The sequence below is a fragment of the Heterobasidion irregulare genome (genome assembly GCF_000320585.1).
Source record: "Heterobasidion irregulare TC 32-1 unplaced genomic scaffold scaffold_06, whole genome shotgun sequence".
Taxonomy (NCBI): domain Eukaryota; kingdom Fungi; phylum Basidiomycota; class Agaricomycetes; order Russulales; family Bondarzewiaceae; genus Heterobasidion; species Heterobasidion irregulare.
In genome coordinates, this window is record NW_009258202.1 from 653,826 (window position 1) to 672,077 (window position 18,252).

Consider the following 18,252-nt stretch of genomic DNA (forward strand, 5'->3'; position numbering starts at 1 on the left):
TGGTTTTGCCAAACCCCAGCAAAAAATGGTACAAGACTTATTTATTGCACATAGCGTCCAAAACGCAGAATCTCACAAACCACCGTGTTCTCGTAGATATTCACGAGCGTGCGCCTTGGCCTCAGCAGACACCCTATCATCTATGAAACACGTCAGAGATGCGCTCTCCGCAGCAGTGAGAGGGATTACTGTGTAGGGCGGCCCTGTAGCCAGCGAGGACGCGCGTGGTGTGCTCCTCTTCGCTTGTGCCCTTGGGCTTGTCGACATGGTACCCAGCGGCTTCGAGTATCTCGCGTGCGTGCGCTTTGGCAGCGGGAGATGTAGACTCATCTGATACCGCGCATACGCATCTCAGCGGTCACTGTCGCGGATGGGGTGTCCGATCACTTACTGTGTAGAGTGGCCTTATATCCTCCTGTAAGACGCCATAAGTATACCAATGTCGGTTAAACCTGAGATGGCCCAACGCGGCCCACGTACCGAGAACGCGGTTGTCCTCCACATGATGGTGGCTCACCCCTACATGGTGGGTGCCAAGGTTTTCATGCTGCGCCTTCCCATGCTGGACAGAGCCCATACTTTCAAGGCGCTCCTGCGCATGTCGTTTCGCCTCGTCCGACACATGCGGGTTGTGCAGCGACGCTTTTAGCCCTGCCGCAACGCGCGACGGATCTTTGTGTTCTACGCAAACAAACGAGACCGCGGTCGGCATCAGCAGCGTATCCGATCCACCATACCCCGTCGAGCGGAGCGCTCACCAGCCATGTGTACGAATCTCCTGAAGGGTAGAATTGTGAAGTAGAATTGGTAGGATGGGTGAGCGGTGAATGGGCAAAAAATGGAATAGGAGCGAGTGAGGAGCAAAAGGGGTGTTTATATACGCCTTGATCCGAGGGGCTCCTGGCGAGGGGCCACTCTCTCTTCGTATGACGTCGCCTTGAGGGGCTCGTGCCCAAGTGACGTCGACTCCCAACGTCGCTGCGACGCGCTCGCGCGCCCGGTCACGCCACCCTGGCCCTGCACCACGTGCCATAGGTGCCCACAGAGGAAATCAGACAGATAATCCTTGACAAAAAACCAACAGTGCTTTGCGAAATAAATATGCAATCTAGAAGTACACGGTTGTTGCAGCAAAAAGATGAGGGAAATAAATCGACCTCCTCGTCACGTCATTCGCCGCCGCCGCTCAGGGAGTGGCGGCCCCCCTGAGGTCGTCGACTTCATCCCGACCATGCGCTCCACATCCGCCTATACCCCCACGACGCCGACAGATCAACATGTTCACTAGAATGCTTGATGCGGCACGCGCACCTGCAAGTTGTCCCAGTCGGGCTGCTCGTCCTCGTCGTCCTCGTCAGCCTTCTCCTTTCCGTCCTCGTTGAACGCGCCGAGCCCCCACCCTCCACTCTGCCGCACACCCGGCCGGTCGGGGCTCCGCAGCGCCTCCAGGAACTCGCGTCCACGGTAGCGCTCCCGCGCGGACGCGAACCCAAGCCGCGGGGTCTCCGCGCCGTCCTCGTCCTCGTCAATGTCGTCCTCATCCTCGTCTTCCTCCGACACGTCCGCGCGGAGCGGGTTCGGGCGGTGCGCGATGCGCCCACGGCGGTCGCGCGGGATGTTACTCGAGAGGAAGGAGAGGGTGCGCGCCTGGTGCGGGTTTGTGTGCGCGCTGCCGATGCGCGTACCTGAGGTCGTCGAGCGCACGAGGCGGAGCAGATGCGTCACGGCGGCTTCACCGGCGGGCGGCTGCGAGGCGGGCTCGGTGAGAGAGAGCGAGGTCATTTGGCGTCGGCCTTGCGAGACTAGGACAAGGAGCCTGTGAAGGGGTTTAGCGTGCTGTTGGATGGTGAGATACGTGAGGCATACATCTGCTGCAGGCGAGGATAGGTGTGGCCCTCGGAGAAGCTCTCTTGCTTTTGCGAGCTAAGGCGAGCGTGCAGACGGGTGTAGATGGGGAGAATGATTTTATCGCGGAAAGACCGCAGCGCGACCGTGCGCACGTCGATCTGTGCTGTGGATGGAAGTAGATGCGACGGCATTGACATCGAACCCTTGCCGTTCTGACGCGTCGGCGAAGAATTGCGGTGGGTTTTGGGTGTGCGGTACAAGGAGGAAAGAATAGGGTCGGTCTGAAGGGGTAAAAGGACCTAGACACAAGGAAACGTCAATCAAGCTTGTTTGCCAAACAGCTGCGAAGAGACGCACGCCTTCGACGTATGGTAAGACTTGATCCCAGAAGAACCCCCAAAGTTCCACGACGCGCCCAACGAGTTTGTCGTCCTCGATGCCTGCGAGTTTCCCGTTGAGCGTGTCCATACCGGAGCCGATGAGCTCTGACGCCTCCGCCTCGAGAGTGGCGATCGCTTTCGGAGGAGAATTGGAGACGATGCTGGCTATGTGGCGCTTGACGAGGGTATTCAGGTCCTCACTTTGTTGGGAAGCAACAAATGAGACCGAGAGGAGAAGCGGGATAGAGACGCGAGGACTGACATGGGTATTCGAAGTGGTTCGCCGTTGAAGAGGGGCAGCACGAGGACATGCAGTGTTCCCCAGGGATTTTCGGTGGAAGACGTGGATAAGATCGACGGGGCAGGGGCGCTGGAATTGGCGAGGCTCAAGGAAGAGGAAGACGGGCCGGTGGAGAGGGAGGGGGCAAGTGCAGAGGGGAGGTGGGCGAAGTTGCCGAGACGGTGCATCTCGCGAGAGACGAGCTTGGAGTCATAGGTGCGAGTGGGGCCCTGGAGGAGAAGGTGGATGAGAGACGATGAGAGGAAAGGGAGGTGGGTTGACCTTGATGGAGGAGGGGAGAGCCTTTGAGGGTGGGAGGGTCGTGCTCGAGGCCATGGACTGGGCAAGTGCAGGCGCGGGGTCTCTGTTGTTCAAGGCGGAGTCAGGGCGTGCGTGGGAGATGGAGCGGGGAGGGAGAAGCTGTGCGGGCTGCGGCGGCGCTGCGATGGGCGATGCCCGTCCGATGTTGCCGCTCTGCCCCGTCAGCTTGTCTCCAAAGATTGCCAGCCGCCTCGACGCCGTCCCCGCCCCTCCACCCTCCCCCAGCGCCCGCGCAGTCGGCCGTGGCGTCTCGTCGTTCGAGATCCATCCCCGCTCCTCCACGAACATGCTCGGCGGTGACGCGGGCCGCGTCTCGTACGACCGCCGCCCTGTTGTCGGTGGGCCGTCCATCGCAAATCGAATCGGCGGGGGAGACGGCATAGCGCGTCGTGTTCTTGGGGGCAGTTGAAAAATTGGGCAGCGCTCAGCCCGTCAGTAAGTGTGCACGTATACGTCCAACGTTAGAGCCTTCGCAAAATTGCTCTGCGACACTAGTCGAGCTCAGTGACCTACAGTCCAGAACAACGACTCGCTGAACGGATTGACGAGGAGGAGCAGGCAGCACGAGCCCTGCAGCGTGGGCGAAGAAGGGTTCTTCACATAAGAAACTGAGTCGCGTCGCGCCTTCTGCATGCATGCGCGTCCCTCTTTCTCTCCACTCTCTTGCCCGACGCCCCTTCCCCCTCCCTCGCCCCCCATCATGTTGCCCGTCCATTCGCCACTTCACCGTCCTAGCCATTGAGTCCTCTGCTGACGACACCGCCGTTGCGATCGTCACGTCTTCCCAAAAAATCCTGTCGAATGTCGTGGTGAAACAAAACACCATGTGAGCCAACACACGTTTAGCTGCAATATATAAGCAACGGTTGTGACACAGCGCTCAGACACGAAGGCTATGGAGGCATCCACCCCTACAAGGCCGTTCAAGCTCATCAACACAACCTAGCACGTCCTTTATAATCCCACATGCTGATATCGTGTCGCGCTAAACGCTTCGCCAGCCAGGTGCCGTTCGTAGAGCGTTGGCGGAAGCCAATCTCAGCGTCATCGACGTAGATGGAATTGCATTCACGCGGGGCCCTGGTCCGTCCTCGTTATTTTTGACCCGCATATACGCACATATAAAGCTGACCTCGCGCATATAGGCATGACAGGCTGTCTCGGTGTAGGTGCAAGTGCTGCCAAATCTCTTGCGGCTGCCCTTGACAAACCTCTCGTCGGTGTGCACCACATGGTCCTCTTTTCTGTCTCGCCGCACATCCAGCATCTCTGACATTGCTCTAGCAAGCGCACGCACTGACCGCCCTTTTAACTTCTTCCCCCTCCGAAATGCCTACATTCCCCTTCCTAACACTTCTCGTCTCGGGTGGACACACCCTTCTCCTCCTTGCCACGTCCTCCACGTCCTTTCGCATCCTCGCGACAACTCAAGACCAAAGTATTGGCCGCGTCTTCGACAAAGTCTCCCGTATGCTCGCGCTCCCGTGGTCTGCCCTTGGCCCAGGTGCTGCTCTTGAAGAGTTTTGTTTACCGACCACCGGTGAGGAAGCAGACGATGACAACAATGTTTCCCTCCCACTCATGCCCCGGCCACTCCCGCGCACCCTCGCCTTTTCATTCTCTGGGATTCATTCGACGGTCGAACGCTTCGTCACTTCCGCTGGTGGTGTCTCATCCCTTGACACGAGCACGCGGCGTTCTCTTGCGCGCGCGTTCCAACGAGCAGCTGTTGGGCATCTCGAGGAAAAGCTCGCACTCGCATTGAGATGGTGCGTCGGAGAGGGGATCGACGTGCGGCACGTCGTGGTGAGCGGGGGCGTGGCCAGCAACATGTATTTGCGTGAGAGGTGAACAGCGCCGCTCTCATCCTGTCTCTCAAAACTGCGAGTCTCTGACACTCTGACACTCAAGATTGAATGTATGCGCGCGCGAAGCAAGCCCGGATACCCCGATTGCGCTGGTATTCCCCCCTTCATCCCTATGTACAGGTGCATACTCCTCCCACATTACCAGGATGCCCTGGTCGTTATTCGTTCGCTTATGTGAGGTCATGCAGACAACGCGGTGATGATTGCTTGGGCGTCCATGCACCGCTTCCTTGCGGGCGACTTCGACCCATACTCGATCGCGATCCGGCCCAAATGGAGCATTGAAGAGCTGTCTAGCTGACCCCGACCGCGTGAGCCTTCGGGCTGTCAGCGTGTGCTCTGTGAGTGTATGCAGGAGGGGCGATCAAGGTGTAGGGGAGATGATCTACCTGGTTCGTACTAAGCTTGTGCTACTCGCACTTTTGGGATGCATTATGCGACGCTTGTCTTGTCGCTGGACATTCTATCCTGTTCTTCCTCGCCTCGGGGCATGTCCTAGAGCAGGACGCTTGGGCTCTGCGCCGGCGGAACTGACTTGACGTCTGTCAGCAGACCAGGGTTGCGCCGGCTCCGACAAATTATGAATGGAAGATGATAGCAGCACGCTCGACGCGGGTGCTCCCTCCATGGAACTCAATTGAGCGGGCTTCTCTTAGTGGGCACAGCCATAGCATCCACATATTCTGCAGTAGGCGGATTCACCGCACACCTACCTCCTAGCTTCTCGACTGGAGCTGGAGAGCTCTTGGCTGTTCATGGCGTGCATGAGGTCATTTGAGCACTTACGCTCTGAATATTATCATTCAGCCTGGCGAGCAATAGACATGGCGTCATCAGCATCTTGCGCCATCAGTCTATCACTCGCTCGAGAGTTCTCCTTGCTCGATCCCTAGACAGGCGAGACCCGGACGTCACAAATCATGACGATATGGGCTGGCCGATTGTAATCGCGAATGACGAGCGAACAATCGTTGGCAAGCGATCTTCGGCTCCTCGTATCAACAATCCTGGGCACTGCCGTGTTCATCACCTCCCTCTACAAATACGAACACGGACGATTCATGTGGACATCTGGAGGCCGCTTGCACAATGTCGGAGCGCGTCAGACAGCACCCGGTCGTCATTCTGACGGCCTGTGGGGCGCCTTCGCCGCCTTCTGCGATTCACTTTTTGCGAAGAGAATGGCTTCGAACGAGCGAACGAGCGAACGAACGAAGGACGGCCTCGGTGGGCCCTTCGGCCTTCGGCCTTTGGCGCGTCAAGCGCGAACGCTCGAACGTGAGTTCATTGTCCGCCGCGTCGTCCGTTCGCTCGTTTTTGTTTTTCGCGAGCGACGTTTCGGGAAGCCGCCGCTATGCTGCGATGGGTTAGTCTCGTTGTCTCTGATCTCGTCGCGCGAGACTGCCGGTGCCGCGGCTTTGTATGATTGCGGTTCTGCGTTCCTGTGCCCTGAGTGTCCTTAAGTCTGAGATCTGAGGCCTGGTGGGCGAATTGTCATCGAGGGCGATACTGGACGATGTCGTGTTGCGTGAAAAGGTAGAGAAGTGGATGCAGATGAAAAACATGAAGCAGGGTCATGAACGCGATGTCAGAGCACTACATTCATTTCGACTTTTGGTATCAACTGTTGGTGGATACTTCAAATTGGGTGTTACATTTATCGAAGGGACGAACACATTGGGCGAGTCATCCATCTTTCTGTGCGCACGACCTCACGATTGAATGTTTCGTGAGTAGATCAAAGGTGCGGCGGGACAAGATTTGGCATGGTCATAATGGGCATTTCGTACTGTCCTCGAGATAATAGATTACATGCGTGTAAATACTCATACACACGGGCTTCCGTCCTGGCAACCTCTTGTACAGTCGTCATTCGTCGTGTATGGGCAGTGAGTATCATTCATCCTCGCGTCATAAAGAATAGTGGCCGGAGGATTCCCCGCAGTCCACCTCGCGCTCGTCCCGCTTTTGTGGCTCGCGGATGCTGAACTCCAGCGCGATCGACGTCCGTGGGCGGCCCGTGGTGGGCGCGGACCCGACGTCGACGCCGCCCATGTTCCCGAGCGACCCGCGCGCGTTCCAGTGCCCGACGCCGGGCGAGGTCGTGTCTATGAAGTCGGGCTCCGTGTCCAGCGCCCAGCTTCCGGGGTGGAACTTTGCCTGGAGGATGATCAGGCAGAACACGATGCCCTGGTGAACGTCGGGAGTGTGGTCAGTGACGAAGACGGAGAGCGCGGGGAGGAAACGGCGTGTCGCACCACGAGCGGGGTGATGATGTCGAGGGCGGCCCATTGGCCGGCGCTGGTCGGGCTTGAGAGGTAGGTGCACAGGTAAGCTATGATGCTGGACGTGTAGAGCGCGCCGCTCTCTACCAGGATGATGACGGTCGGACGCAGCTTGCCAAAAAAGCGTTGGAAGCGGCTGGTCGAATATATACGCCAGATAATCGCACCTGCGCGAAAAAAAATCAGCTCGACGAGGGCGAAAAGCAGGATTTATTTTTACCGGTACAGTAAATGTTGATCAACAGCGTCATGACAAAGTAGATGGTGAGGCATTTCGTAAACTGCCCTTTTTGGCCATCGTTCACGATGTCTGGCAAATCGGCACGTAAAAGGTGCGACATTATATTAAGAATGAGTACCCCTGCGACTAGAAGGCAAAGATGAGGAGCTATTCGAGAAGGAACAGATGATCTGGTCGTTACTTAAGGCTGGAATCGTGAAAAGAAGAGGGAGAGCAACCAGGATTAAGCGCTTGTCATACACGATATAGCAGCGCCAGATCTGGAAACAGATCAGTTTCAGAGCCGCTCGACGAGTCATCCAAGCACTTACAATGACGCTGTCGCCGAGTAGGGTCTGAATCCCATAAAGTACAGATTTGGCAATGAACAGGGGATCAGCTACATTCTCGAAATATCCAACCGAACTATTCTCTGGGTATCCGTCTGGGTGATGGAAGAATCGCAAGACCCGGATAAATTGGATGATGACATGCTTGTGTCGAAGGAGGGGTCAATGTCGACATACAGAAAGATCCAGAGACGGAAATCTCACTGCAGTCCCTATAACAAGCATAAAACAAGCGACAGGGAGGAGGAATCTTGCCGGTCGAGAGCAATCTCTGCGGGACCAGCCGAGAGCGGGTATGGTGATACAGCTGAGCGTAAGGAATATGCCTGCAAGTGATCGCGATCGCGAGTTGAGGAGGCCCGTGACGGTCGGCCGAAGCTGAGCAACCTAGTGGACAAGAGCGGGGCAGGAAGACTGACCAAAAGCGAAAGTTTCAAGGAAGAGATCGAGAAGTTCGGCCGTGTCTACTGAGATGCCCATGATTCAATGAGTTAATAGTCGTGAAGTTGGTCGTAAGGAGAAGAGCATTGAGGGAACTGTTCAAGACTCGCGCTTTATTTAAAAGGCAGGAGACAAACGGCCGGGGCGCCGTTACGATGCAGATATGCGAAAGAGAAGACTCCCATGGTCTCCGAGCAGGTCGTCCGCGGGATTGTCAAAGCTAGAAGCAGGCTGAAGACTGCCTGAAGCGGAGCCAGGCGGCGCTGGGTACGGATCAGGCCTGGCGATATCGATCTCTGAAAAGATCGTGGGGTTCAGATACAGGATCTACGATTGGTGGTGAGTGACCAAGAATCGCAGTTCTAACCTGACTGGGCCGATAGCTGAGAGGTGCACATTGCACACAAGCGAGGACAGACGGAGGTGTCCGGATGCGTTCAGTGCGCCTACCAAGAACCCGCTGCGAAGTTTAATTTGATTGATGAGGCATATATTGTCGCAGATGGCCATGAAGTCTACACACTCAGAACGGAGGCAGATGGTCAGGACGGACGCAGAGATCCCGCGGCAGCGAGGGACAGGGTTGGGCACGGGGAACCCTGGGACGGGGTTAGGGGCTGAATCAGCTGCTGTCGGTTTGTTCGCGTTTGGCTGTCCTCGGGTTGAAGAGCTTCGAGGGCCTAGGATACCGTTCGAGACGCTCGACAGTACGCCGCCCCGTTATAAGTGCGCCATGCCTCCAAACGCTACCACCGAAGGCCTTCCTTCCTTCCTTCATATCGTCCACGTACGCCCTGGTGCCAGGTCGTCTCCTCGTCAAACATGAGTACGTCCTGCTTTCCCCTCATACCCCATATTTCTGCTCACCACGCACCGATAACAGGCAGCAGCTCGCACACCTTGGGCGGCCCGTCTACATCTGACTCCCACGGAAATTCGCAGTCCTCGCTGCCCACGGACCCGGGTGTGCCCACTGCCTCCAGGGAGATGTCTTTCGCGGAGGCCCTTTTTCACCGCAACCAAAAGGCCACTCTCGACCTCTTCACTCAACTCGCTCAGGAAAGGGATGCCCTCGAACGCGTGGCCCGCACCACCTCCATCCAACAGGCCACCCAAGCCTCTCACACACGTGCCCTCATGAGCGCTATTGCAGAGTGTACAGAGCGGCAATCGACCATGGAACGCTCCATCCATGCCATTCTTGGACGCCGTGCGGAAGGAGAGAAGCGTCTCAGGGAAGGCATCATGGAGATGTTTAGGGTCAAAGAGCAGCACGACCGGCGCTTGCAGCACGAGATAGACGATCTGTTTGCCGCTAGCGCCGACATCCTCCTCCAAGTAAGGAAAATCGCTGACGGCCTTTCTGGCATCGCTGCGGATCCTCCCAAACATGACATGGTATTACTATCTTCCCTGCTTGCACTGTCCTATCATTGACCCATGTTGAAGCAGACGGACTCCACGCTGCGGGTCCGAACGGTGTCACCCATGATATCGCTTCATGGCTTTCAGAGGGCGCACGCTACTTCCCCGGCAACCATGGCAATGGAAATGTCTCCAGCGAGAGAAACGCCTCCGCGACCTAAAACGCCGTTTGCTAATCGTTCCACTCCCCCTCCCGAAACTGAACCCGTCTTGCGGGGTAGACAGTCTAGCAGAAGTCTCACTTCGTCGCATGCTCTGAGTATGAGCAATTCTCGGATGTGGGAGGCAGCACCTGGTTCTCGAATTGATGCAAGACATCGTTCCCATTCCCGTGCTTCATCCGTCCACTCAGATGTTTCTTACGGAGAAGTCCTCGTCTCTCATGCAGGTCTGCTAGGGCCCAGTCCCGACATCTATTATCCAGACGCCTATCCGCCTGCCGTCTCTCTCCCCTCCAACTCGCCGCCTCGTGTTCAAATCGACCTTCCATCTCCCACGTCGAACATCGAACATACTCATCCTCAGTCAAATGGAGACCACTACTCGTTTGTTACTGATTCTTCAGATGACACGTCGTCTCTGGGATCTCTTGTTGATACTGAACACGAGTCAACACCACCGACGATCCGGCTCCGATCGCCATCTCACCCAAGGACGCCTGTCTGGCATCTCAACTTCGATGTAGCACCTCAGCTTCGTGAGGTGCCTCCCGCTTATTCCCTATCAGCCTCCCGACCACTCTCGCCGGAGCCCACGAATATCGTAAACCCTTCACCAGGTAGGACCATAGATGCGCAGATTGCAGATGCAGGCCGTCAAGTTTATCTGCCATACACACCGCTAGATTCACATAGCTCGGCCGAGGTCTTGATACCTCCCAGAGTACCCACTCTTCGACGGGTCCCGACCCCTCGCTTGCCGACGCCGACGCCTTCTCTTCGAAGTTCAATCGTGGACACACAAGAACGGCCTCGATCTACCCAACCCGTCTCTGGTGCTACAATGTCTTCGTCTCACATTGACGTCCCTAGCGAGTCGACTGTTCTATCATCGTCAAGGCTAGTACCCTCAGTTGATAGTTTCAGGACGTACTCCGAGGTGTCTGCTTCTGGTGAGGGCCTATCTCTGATATCAACGTCCTGATTTCTGATTCTGCACCGTGCCTTGATAAGTGAACGGGCACGAGGACAGCGAGGAAATAATGCTCACTTCAGATCTGCAGCGCGCATCTCGGACGCTCTCCCTCCTACAAGCGTATTTCGAGATGCTCAAGCGGAGTTTCATGCTCCCGCGCTCGGTCGACATCGGCTGCGCATCGTGGACCCTGCAGCATGATGCCGCGCGCGTCACGTCCGCGTCTGTGATCTCCGCGCTGCGTGTCCTCGAGGAGAAGCGCATACCGGAACACGAGCGTGGGAAGCTGAGCTTCACGCCGCTAAACGAGCCCGTGCACCGGTACATTGAGGACCTGGACCGGCTCGTGGTGCACCTCGACGCGGTGCAGTGCGAGAATGACGCGGCGGTGAAAGGCGTGCGGAAGCAGGTCGTGGTCATGGTCATGAGCGAGATCGCGGCGGTCGAACGGTGGATCAACTTGATGTGCATAACCGCGACCGCGCGCGACTGCCTCGGCGATTTCTTCTAGATGGACGGTGAGATTTTTTGACTGAATATGTCGTTTTTTATATGCTTGCTTGCATCGCTATCGTTCGTGGTTTGAAGAATGGTTCGGCTGTATGATGGCACTTACCCGTAAGAACAATGTTAAGTACTCATTATTATCTATTCGTCCGAAGAGAGAATGCCGAGGATATCAAGATCATCGTGCCGCATTACACACGACAGTGCGTACAAGCGGATTTTTTCACGGTGTATGAAAACAACATTTGACAATATGCGATGGATTGTTACATCAAACGATTTTACAAAAGGTATGGATGGTTCTTTGGGTATGAACAAGGTACAAGGCACCACCAGGCGTCGAAGTGCGACTCGGTAGTGCGAAACAAAGAGTAGGTATGAACGTCATGTCGTCAGATCCGCGGACCTTCTTCGATTTCGGCCTAGCTGTACGTATGTTCTATCTGGGGAATCGGAAGCCGCACATTCATCACTGATCCGCCGCATGTGTTTTCGCACCTGCGTTCTGCACGTTCCGGGGTGTCTCATTCTGGTCATAGTGCTCGCCGGTCTCCTCCAAGCGCTGTTCGGCGCAGTGTTTGGCTTTGACGTGGGTGACAGTCCGCTCGACCAGTTCTGCGCTCGGGCTGCCCGGCGTACGATCAGCCTAAAAATTAGGGTAGTTCAACGTTCAACGGTGAGTCCGAGTTCGAGATGGCGAGTCGGGCGGCAGCTTACCTTGACGAAGGCTTCGGAGTCGGAGGCTAGATCTTCATTCCAACCTGGCGCGTCGTCGACGGGAGCGGTAGTCTGGTATTGTTGCTTGGCTAGTAGGTTACGCCATTTCTCTAGCTCAAGAACCTCGGGGTCGTAGCCGTGCCCGCTGCTCGAATAGTGGGCCAAAACACTGCAAGCCAAACCGAAGGTCACTTACAATCTGTCCCACGTTGCTAAAAAGTCGGACTCCAGGACGTACTTTCCGTTAACGACGAAGAGCTTATTCAATAGAGGACTAGGTTTGAAGCGGACGGAGACAGGCCTCAAGGCGCCGACGGCTAGCGAGGGGAAAGGCATTGTTGAACGTTGAGCATCAGCGTAGGCAAGACCGCTTTATCAACTCACTCATTCCTGGATGACGTCTCCTCGATGCATTGGCACGATGATGTCACCGACGCCACCAAGGGAGCGACAACGATGGCCTCGTTTGTAGCACCCTGCAAATAAGGAGTCGTAATTTCCCTATACAAGCTTCCGTACCTCCGACATCGCAAAAGGACAAAGCGATTATACCTCATTTACAAAATCCATATGATGTACCTAACATGCAACGCCATGGTGAAATCACGCAATTGCATAGTCTATGTATCGCACCCACCAGATCACTGATTTCGTAGTCACGTCCAACCCTTGGATCAGTTCGCCTGTGCACCAGCCTTCAGAAAAGTTGTTGAGTGAGAAATGAGGCTGTGACACTAATATCCTGCAGGCGCATATCAGGTTCAGTAACTTCTCGAATGAAAGAGGCTTCATCTACTTGAATAATGAAGCTGACCAAAGCGAGAACGGTAGCAAGTTGTTTCTACGGATATCATCAAAGGTCAAAGGATTTCGAGTCCACGTCACAGCGAATACATTACAATGAATGTCCAAAATACATACGCTTTAGCCTATGACCAAGAATAGGTTACAACATAGGCGACGAAATAGTAGCCACGGGAAATCTAGCGTAGTCCTAGAGGAGACTAGTGATGACACCCAAACCCTGTATACAGAGTGAATGATCGCCGACAAGTATGGCGCAAAGAACGAACGACCTACCTTCGTCCTCCCCTCTCTGAACAACAACTTCATTCCCTCCTTTACAAATTCTGGTCGAGAAATAAATTCGAATTGTACAGTCGCACGATCTCCAGTACGAAGTAATCCTTGCGGGTGGTTGATGGAAATGATCTTGACCGTCTGTCGCACGGCCTAGGTTAATGATAAAATTAATAACGAAATCACTACCCCGCCTTCAGAAACAGGGCTAACCCCACAGTGAAGCATAGCCTGAGAGGAAGAAATCAGCTCGATGGTTCAGCAATTCAAAACATATGCATACTTGATAATTGGTCTGCATGGTGGTATTATGATACAGGATTAAGACTTGGCCTTCGAAGCGGCGAACAGCTATTGGAGCACATTGAGTTGCGATAACACATATATCAAGGGGTGTCCTTTACCTCGCGGTGGTGTCTCCGTTTTTGGGACGATGACCATACCCTTCTTCACGTCGGTCCTTTTCACCCGTTTCAGTGCACAGGATACCGTCTGCCCTGCCTCAGCCGTGACAACGTCTACGCTGTTGACTCAAATATCGTCAATTATTGCAAACGCGAGTGAACAGGAGTGTGATAGACATACCGTTTTCTCTGCATACTTTTGACGACGGTCGGAATGAAATTGCCATTCGAGTCCGGTCCTATGAACACGGCATCCCCTTTCTTGATGATCCCACTATACACGATACCATTGACAACAGTCCCAACATAAGGAACAGACCAGATGTCGGTCACAGAATACTACGTATACAATCACGGTGAGTGATATGTCTCGGAAGGCAAGCTCGATCCTACGTACTTCAAGTGGTTGAGCAACGTCAAATCTTTCTTCATCCTCACTTGGCGAGAGAAGATTGAGAAAGGTGCGCATCTGCAAAACTCAAGGTTAGCCGACAGAATGGCTAGTTTGAATAGAAATGATTACTCACAAATTCTAATCCTGCCCCAGTTACGTTCGATATTTGGAAAATGGGGCATATTCTTCGTTGCCGTGTCAGCGTCAGCCGCAAGCAAGTATGCAATGAAAGAGAGTTTTTATTTACCGTTCCGCAGCATATACCTGAGACACTTCAATCGCAGTCTCTTGCGAGTTGACGAAAACCGGGGTTTTCCTTCCGAATAGGTGTGAGAAGGATTATAATAGCTGTATACAGAAGGCATAGATTGCAAACCTGCAACCAGGACTCTTGAGAACCTTTACCACCTGTTTCACAGTCTCTGCCAATTTATTTGGTGGAGTCATGTCAACCTATAGTTGAGATACGTGTTCTCTTTTAATACGTCAGAACCCACAGGGACGGATTACTAACCTTACTGATACAGATAATCACTGGAACGCTTAGCGCGAGCGCGATAGCTAAATGTTCTTTTGACATGCCTATCAGTCCAGCGTTCGCACCCACCATTAATATGACACAGGACGGAGCGCCAGACGTGAGGCCATAGAGTGTAGTCTTTAGATACCGCTCATGCCCAGCAAGGTCTATCACCACTCGTTAATGCCGAGCAATGACCATTTACGGGGGAGAGGGAATCGCAAACCTATGAACGTGATGATTTTCGCCGATTGTACAGATATCTGATCCCAACCCAATTTGCCACGCCGAATAATGTCGGGGTCATTTGAGCCTGCAGTATTTGAGAGTATTGGCTGCCCACTGGTGTCGAATCCGAGAATCTACCACATGCAAGTCAGTCTGGTGTAGGCGCCCAAAATCACCCAGATTCACTTCCATGCCAACGCTTGATGTACGACCAGTCTCGATTTCATGTTTGTGTCTGAACAAGGCGACTCGCGCGAGGCCTCTCCCGTCGTCCAGTGACCCTGCACCGAAATCTGAGGAAGTCCTACCAAGACCTTCCAGATGACTTACCTCCAGTAAGAACCCCTAGCATAGTCGATTTACCACTATCCACGTTTCCTACCACAGCGCATCTAACCTCAGGTGTCAACGATACACTGGGTGGAGGTATTCGGAGCAATACTGTCGCCCGTGGGTGACCGTCCGTCGTCTTGAATAATACACATGCCTGCATAATACTGCGTTGGTGAACACGTTCGGCGTACGAACCCGACTACTTGCCTTTCCGCCCACTTCTTCGACGGTTTTTATCAAGTTAATGACGAGCGTATCTAGCTGCGTCATGCCCCTGTCAGTCCCAGTCCATCCATCGTCGAGAACCTCGCCAGCAAAGAGTTTGTTGTGAGCTGGACGTGCACCTATTCGGAAGATGAATTCGCCCCGTGAGCCCGTTAATAGCGAGGCGACAAGGTCACGAGCAGATTCGTGTTGTGTCTGGTCGTCTGAAAGAAGAAATGTCTTCACGAACGGTAAGTGTAGGCTTGATGCTCGGTGCTACCCTAAGTACCTGGATATTCTCCTCGAGGTCTGATGTGTCCGTATGACTCCTTAGGTATCTCCCTTGAGTGGTAGGAATATGTTTCGAATCCCTGTCATGGTGCCCCTTGTCCTCCTTGGCAGGAGTGATCTGAGCTTTGTGCTTTGCGGCCTGTCGACTGCGTACTCCCTCGATCTCGTCTTGAAATATCCGTAGACTGGTCATGATGGCAATGGGAGATGGTCACATGTATTAAAATAGCTGAAAGCGTCGGCTTAAGTAGTAAGTTTACGAACGAATCAGCGGCTTGATGACTTACGATACTTAGGACAAAATTGGAAGTACGGGGATGACTCCAAGACGCTACTGGTGACTCCAGCAGATCTCCACACACGTGACCGGAACGCGGTGTGTGGCACGAACGAGTCGAACCTCAAGTTTATATTGCCTCCTACACGCGCCTCACTATCGATATTGCATCAGAACCGCCACCTTCACGTCCGATCCATGGCACATGAAGGTGCTCCGCGACCCAGCCATGTCGCATCTCGGTCAATCAGCGGTTCACAGCCAGGTCTTCTTGACCCTTCACAAACCGCTCGACTTCTTCGGCTGCCTGGAACGATACTTTCTTTTGCAGCTTTCCATCCTCGCGTGGCATCCAGCGAAATCCGTATAGATGTCGATAAACTGTCCCTGAATGAGGAATTGTATCGACCCAAACGCGTCGTCATCGAGACTCTGCCCGACGGTGACAGTTTCTGGAGATTCGTACCCAGAGCGAGGAGAGGAATAAGTGTGGAAGATGAAGGAGCGTGGCCAAGAGTTATCAATATCTGCGGGTACGTCTCGACGAAACATGTGCCATATTTAGTCAATGACATCTCTTCCAGAGAGCTCATAGAGTGTTCACAAGACCAGTGGGACATCTATAAACTTGATCCTGAGTATGATTGCTACGTGCAAGCCAGCCCAGAAATAACTATCGTCACCCGAAAGGAGCCGCCTCCAACCACGTCGCAAAACCCATCAAACTCTCAATCCGCTTCATCTAGCTCATCCGGCCACCGCTTCAAGCGCCGGCTCTCGCCACCCTTGTACACAGACCAGGACACAATTCCAACCAAAAAGCGGCGTCAGGCTGTTGATGATTTCAGCTCTAGCGACGACGAAAGCGAAGTTGAGATTTTGATAAATTCTTCTCGACCCCGCCCTCCACGTACCAGCACCTTGAACACGCGGCCTCCTGCACGTCGAAAGCACGATAATGTTGAGGCTGAGCGAAGAATAAAGAGAGAGAAGCTTGCGTACGCACAAGGAAGACATGCTCGCGACGGACATGTAGACGACGGCATGGAGGTTGACTCTATCAATCCGGTGTTCACAATACCAGCTACGCCTAGGAACACCTATCAATCTGTGCCTTCAGCAAAACGCAAAGGTATTTTAGACTCTAACATATCATTCATAGACTGATAGTCATTTAGGCCGCTCCAGTCACTCAGACCAGGACCTTCGAGCCTCCCCTACAAATTCTTCCTCAAATGGCTTCAAACCATCGAAGAGGGCGCGTACACAGTCTCCGGAATTGAATCGACGCGAAGCGACCGAGAGACGAAAGGAAAGGGAACGAAAGAAAGCGGAGAATATCGCAAGACAATCACATCTACGGAAAGAACAGAGGGAGCGCGCGTTCATGGAGGATATCCTGGCAGACATTCCTGAGTTTTCTTCTCCAGCTAATGGTGAGCTATGCCTTTTCAATTTCCCATGTCAGCGTATGAACAATTCTTTAGATATACTTGAGGAGCAGGTCAACCAGGTTGATGAGGAAGAAATACGGCAAGCTGCGATCGCCGAATCTCGCCGAAAGCTCGAGGAGTTGGAACGAGACCGGCCAATATGGGAGCAAGCCGCACGCGAACGCGAATCGAAACGCGCACACGAGGAAGAGCTGGAAAGAGAACGCAAAGTGGCGGAAGCACGCGAGCGTGAGGAACGGGATCGGATACAACGAGCGGAAGATATACGAAAGGCTGCAATGGAGCGTAAACGACAACAGGCGGAAATTAATCGTCGCGCTCAGGCACAGAAAGAAGCTCAAGAGAAATTTGAGAGGGAAAGACGAGAACAGGCTGAGGCTTGGAGGAGGGAAAATGAGAAGAAAACCCGACAACAGCAAGAGAAATGGTCTCGAGGTGCCTGGACGTCACAGCGAGCGCTGGAACGCTACAAGACTCTTTGCGAAACTTTCGACGCGACGAAGTTCTCGGCCGACGAGCCATTGACTTTTGAGGCTGTACCATGGCCTCTACTTGCAGCTCCGTTGACTTTCTCAGTTGAGGATGTGGATTGGGCGGGGGTGGAAAAGTTCTTCGAGACAGTGAAGGACCACATGCGTTGGCAAGAGTATAAAACTTTTGTCGAAAAGAGTCATCGGAGGTTTCATCCGGACCGTTGGAGCTCGAGAAGGCTTCTGAACACCATTGAGGACGAAACGGAACGGAGTTCTTTGGAGGTCGCTGCCAACACGGTTGCTCAAGCGCTGACACCGCTATGGCGAGAGGCTAGAGGACAATAGATGGGACACCGATATCTACTGTATATACTTTACTTAGTTTGACTACAGAGAAGTTAATAATGTTCCAAGTCTTCGCTCAGCTTGACGCGTTCCGGTCGCGTGAATACGCACGTGGACCGATATTGTGATCACGTGTGCTCCATGACCGCGACGGCGAAGAAATTGTTCTGTGTTTTAGCAAAAGCCCCAGCCATGTCCGACGACGATACCACACCAACTACCCGCCTCTTGACCCTTTTGAATGTCTCCGCAACCAGGTCTACAAAGCGCAAGCGCGAATATGAAGAATCGTCTCCATCCCTCAAGCTCAATAAGAGGCGATCACAAGCCCGTAAAACAGTAACATCTTCTGAAGTTCAAGAACACAAAGAAAATAGAGAGGCTTCTAGCCCTGTTGAAGTTTTACAACAATCAAACGACAAAACTGACGAGGGGGGAGATGAGATAGAAGATGGACCTGAATCTGAAGGTAT

At 53.8% G+C, this 18,252-nt stretch overlaps 10 protein-coding genes across 10 annotated transcripts; 5 read left to right on the top strand and 5 right to left on the bottom strand.

Annotated features, from left to right (window-relative positions):
- Window positions 1-72: 72 nt before the first annotated feature.
- HETIRDRAFT_452058 (uncharacterized protein) lies at window positions 73-765 on the bottom strand (the record flags this gene model as incomplete). The annotated part of the gene is made up of 5 exons (XM_009548917.1): window positions 73-140; window positions 190-330; window positions 392-415; window positions 481-681; window positions 759-765. 5 exons carry the CDS (start codon window positions 763-765, stop codon window positions 73-75), a joined length of 441 nt encoding a protein of 146 aa, XP_009547212.1.
- Window positions 766-1,068: 303 nt separating this feature from the next.
- HETIRDRAFT_476087 (uncharacterized protein) lies at window positions 1,069-2,729 on the bottom strand. The gene is made up of 5 exons (XM_009548918.1): window positions 2,491-2,729; window positions 2,206-2,428; window positions 1,867-2,147; window positions 1,312-1,816; window positions 1,069-1,248 (listed from the first exon to the last, which is right to left on the bottom strand). Exons 1-5 carry the CDS (start codon window positions 2,694-2,696, stop codon window positions 1,165-1,167), a joined length of 1,299 nt encoding a protein of 432 aa, XP_009547213.1. The 5' UTR covers window positions 2,697-2,729; the 3' UTR covers window positions 1,069-1,164.
- Window positions 2,730-3,464: 735 nt separating this feature from the next.
- Window positions 3,465-4,998, top strand: HETIRDRAFT_45399 (Metallo peptidase M22; the record flags this gene model as incomplete). Its single annotated transcript, XM_009548627.1, has 7 exons — window positions 3,465-3,655; window positions 3,714-3,778; window positions 3,835-3,912; window positions 3,975-4,063; window positions 4,114-4,676; window positions 4,741-4,817; window positions 4,886-4,998. 7 exons carry the CDS (start codon window positions 3,465-3,467, stop codon window positions 4,996-4,998), a joined length of 1,176 nt encoding a protein of 391 aa, XP_009546922.1.
- A 652-nt stretch (window positions 4,999-5,650) lies between these two features.
- On the top strand, window positions 5,651-6,160 carry HETIRDRAFT_101622 (uncharacterized protein; the record flags this gene model as incomplete). The annotated part of the gene is made up of 1 exon (XM_009548919.1): window positions 5,651-6,160. One exon carries the CDS (start codon window positions 5,651-5,653, stop codon window positions 6,158-6,160), a length of 510 nt encoding a protein of 169 aa, XP_009547214.1.
- A 300-nt stretch (window positions 6,161-6,460) lies between these two features.
- Window positions 6,461-8,535, bottom strand: HETIRDRAFT_476090 (uncharacterized protein). The gene is made up of 8 exons (XM_009548920.1): window positions 8,361-8,535; window positions 7,972-8,289; window positions 7,757-7,878; window positions 7,535-7,696; window positions 7,405-7,483; window positions 7,203-7,349; window positions 6,956-7,149; window positions 6,461-6,887 (listed from the first exon to the last, which is right to left on the bottom strand). Exons 2-8 carry the CDS (start codon window positions 8,030-8,032, stop codon window positions 6,609-6,611), a joined length of 1,044 nt encoding a protein of 347 aa, XP_009547215.1. The 5' UTR covers window positions 8,033-8,289; window positions 8,361-8,535; the 3' UTR covers window positions 6,461-6,608.
- A 280-nt stretch (window positions 8,536-8,815) lies between these two features.
- On the top strand, window positions 8,816-9,430 carry HETIRDRAFT_319888 (uncharacterized protein; the record flags this gene model as incomplete). Its single annotated transcript, XM_009548921.1, has 1 exon — window positions 8,816-9,430. One exon carries the CDS (start codon window positions 8,816-8,818, stop codon window positions 9,428-9,430), a length of 615 nt encoding a protein of 204 aa, XP_009547216.1.
- A 219-nt stretch (window positions 9,431-9,649) lies between these two features.
- On the top strand, window positions 9,650-11,201 carry HETIRDRAFT_409911 (uncharacterized protein). Its single transcript, XM_009548922.1, has 2 exons — window positions 9,650-10,529; window positions 10,591-11,201. Exons 1-2 carry the CDS (start codon window positions 10,421-10,423, stop codon window positions 11,061-11,063), a joined length of 582 nt encoding a protein of 193 aa, XP_009547217.1. The 5' UTR covers window positions 9,650-10,420; the 3' UTR covers window positions 11,064-11,201.
- Window positions 11,202-11,528: 327 nt separating this feature from the next.
- Window positions 11,529-11,917, bottom strand: HETIRDRAFT_319809 (uncharacterized protein; the record flags this gene model as incomplete). The annotated part of the gene is made up of 2 exons (XM_009548923.1): window positions 11,529-11,705; window positions 11,777-11,917. Coding segments are annotated over 2 exons (318 nt in total), but the record flags the coding sequence as incomplete, so codon positions are not given.
- Window positions 11,918-12,638: 721 nt separating this feature from the next.
- Window positions 12,639-15,402, bottom strand: HETIRDRAFT_33342 (uncharacterized protein). Its single transcript, XM_009548600.1, has 16 exons — window positions 15,229-15,402; window positions 14,943-15,179; window positions 14,733-14,889; window positions 14,589-14,683; window positions 14,401-14,536; window positions 14,169-14,341; window positions 14,031-14,107; window positions 13,902-13,970; window positions 13,788-13,839; window positions 13,658-13,729; window positions 13,442-13,599; window positions 13,261-13,379; window positions 13,140-13,207; window positions 13,070-13,087; window positions 12,857-13,009; window positions 12,639-12,800 (listed from the first exon to the last, which is right to left on the bottom strand). Exons 2-16 carry the CDS (start codon window positions 15,003-15,005, stop codon window positions 12,771-12,773), a joined length of 1,440 nt encoding a protein of 479 aa, XP_009546895.1. The 5' UTR covers window positions 15,006-15,179; window positions 15,229-15,402; the 3' UTR covers window positions 12,639-12,770.
- Window positions 15,403-15,665: 263 nt separating this feature from the next.
- Window positions 15,666-17,848, top strand: HETIRDRAFT_434570 (uncharacterized protein). The gene is made up of 4 exons (XM_009548924.1): window positions 15,666-16,040; window positions 16,092-16,639; window positions 16,686-16,943; window positions 16,995-17,848. The coding sequence occupies exons 1-4, from the start codon at window positions 15,706-15,708 to the stop codon at window positions 17,777-17,779; spliced, it is 1,926 nt and encodes a 641-aa protein (XP_009547219.1). The 5' UTR covers window positions 15,666-15,705; the 3' UTR covers window positions 17,780-17,848.
- Window positions 17,849-18,252: the final 404 nt, after the last annotated feature.

Excerpts from the sequence above, each read along its gene's own strand:
- HETIRDRAFT_476090 (XM_009548920.1), bottom strand. The coding sequence starts at position 8,032 with ATGGGCATCTCAGTAGACACGGCCGAACTTCTCGATCTCTTCCTTGAA. Across the intron at positions 7,697-7,756 it reads TGCTTGTTATAGGGACTGCA|CATGTCATCATCCAATTTAT; the intron begins GTGAGATTTCCG and ends CTTCGACACAAG. Across the intron at positions 7,484-7,534 it reads TACTCGGCGACAGCGTCATT|ATCTGGCGCTGCTATATCGT; the intron begins GTAAGTGCTTGG and ends ATCTGTTTCCAG.
- HETIRDRAFT_409911 (XM_009548922.1), top strand. The coding sequence starts at position 10,421 with ATGTCTTCGTCTCACATTGACGTCCCTAGCGAGTCGACTGTTCTATCA. Across the intron at positions 10,530-10,590 it reads CTCCGAGGTGTCTGCTTCTG|TGAACGGGCACGAGGACAGC; the intron begins GTGAGGGCCTAT and ends TGCCTTGATAAG.
- HETIRDRAFT_434570 (XM_009548924.1), top strand. The coding sequence starts at position 15,706 with ATGGCACATGAAGGTGCTCCGCGACCCAGCCATGTCGCATCTCGGTCA. Across the intron at positions 16,041-16,091 it reads AGAGTTATCAATATCTGCGG|AGAGCTCATAGAGTGTTCAC; the intron begins GTACGTCTCGAC and ends CATCTCTTCCAG. Across the intron at positions 16,944-16,994 it reads GTTTTCTTCTCCAGCTAATG|ATATACTTGAGGAGCAGGTC; the intron begins GTGAGCTATGCC and ends ACAATTCTTTAG.
- HETIRDRAFT_476087 (XM_009548918.1), bottom strand. The coding sequence starts at position 2,696 with ATGCACCGTCTCGGCAACTTCGCCCACCTCCCCTCTGCACTTGCCCCC. Across the intron at positions 2,429-2,490 it reads GAACCACTTCGAATACCCAT|TGAGGACCTGAATACCCTCG; the intron begins GTCAGTCCTCGC and ends TTCCCAACAAAG. Across the intron at positions 2,148-2,205 it reads TCTTACCATACGTCGAAGGC|GTCCTTTTACCCCTTCAGAC; the intron begins GTGCGTCTCTTC and ends CCTTGTGTCTAG.
- HETIRDRAFT_33342 (XM_009548600.1), bottom strand. The coding sequence starts at position 15,005 with ATGACGCAGCTAGATACGCTCGTCATTAACTTGATAAAAACCGTCGAA. Across the intron at positions 13,600-13,657 it reads ACGTTGCTCAACCACTTGAA|TATTCTGTGACCGACATCTG; the intron begins GTACGTAGGATC and ends TTGTATACGTAG. Across the intron at positions 13,208-13,260 it reads AACGGAGACACCACCGCGAG|CTGTTCGCCGCTTCGAAGGC; the intron begins GTAAAGGACACC and ends GTGCTCCAATAG.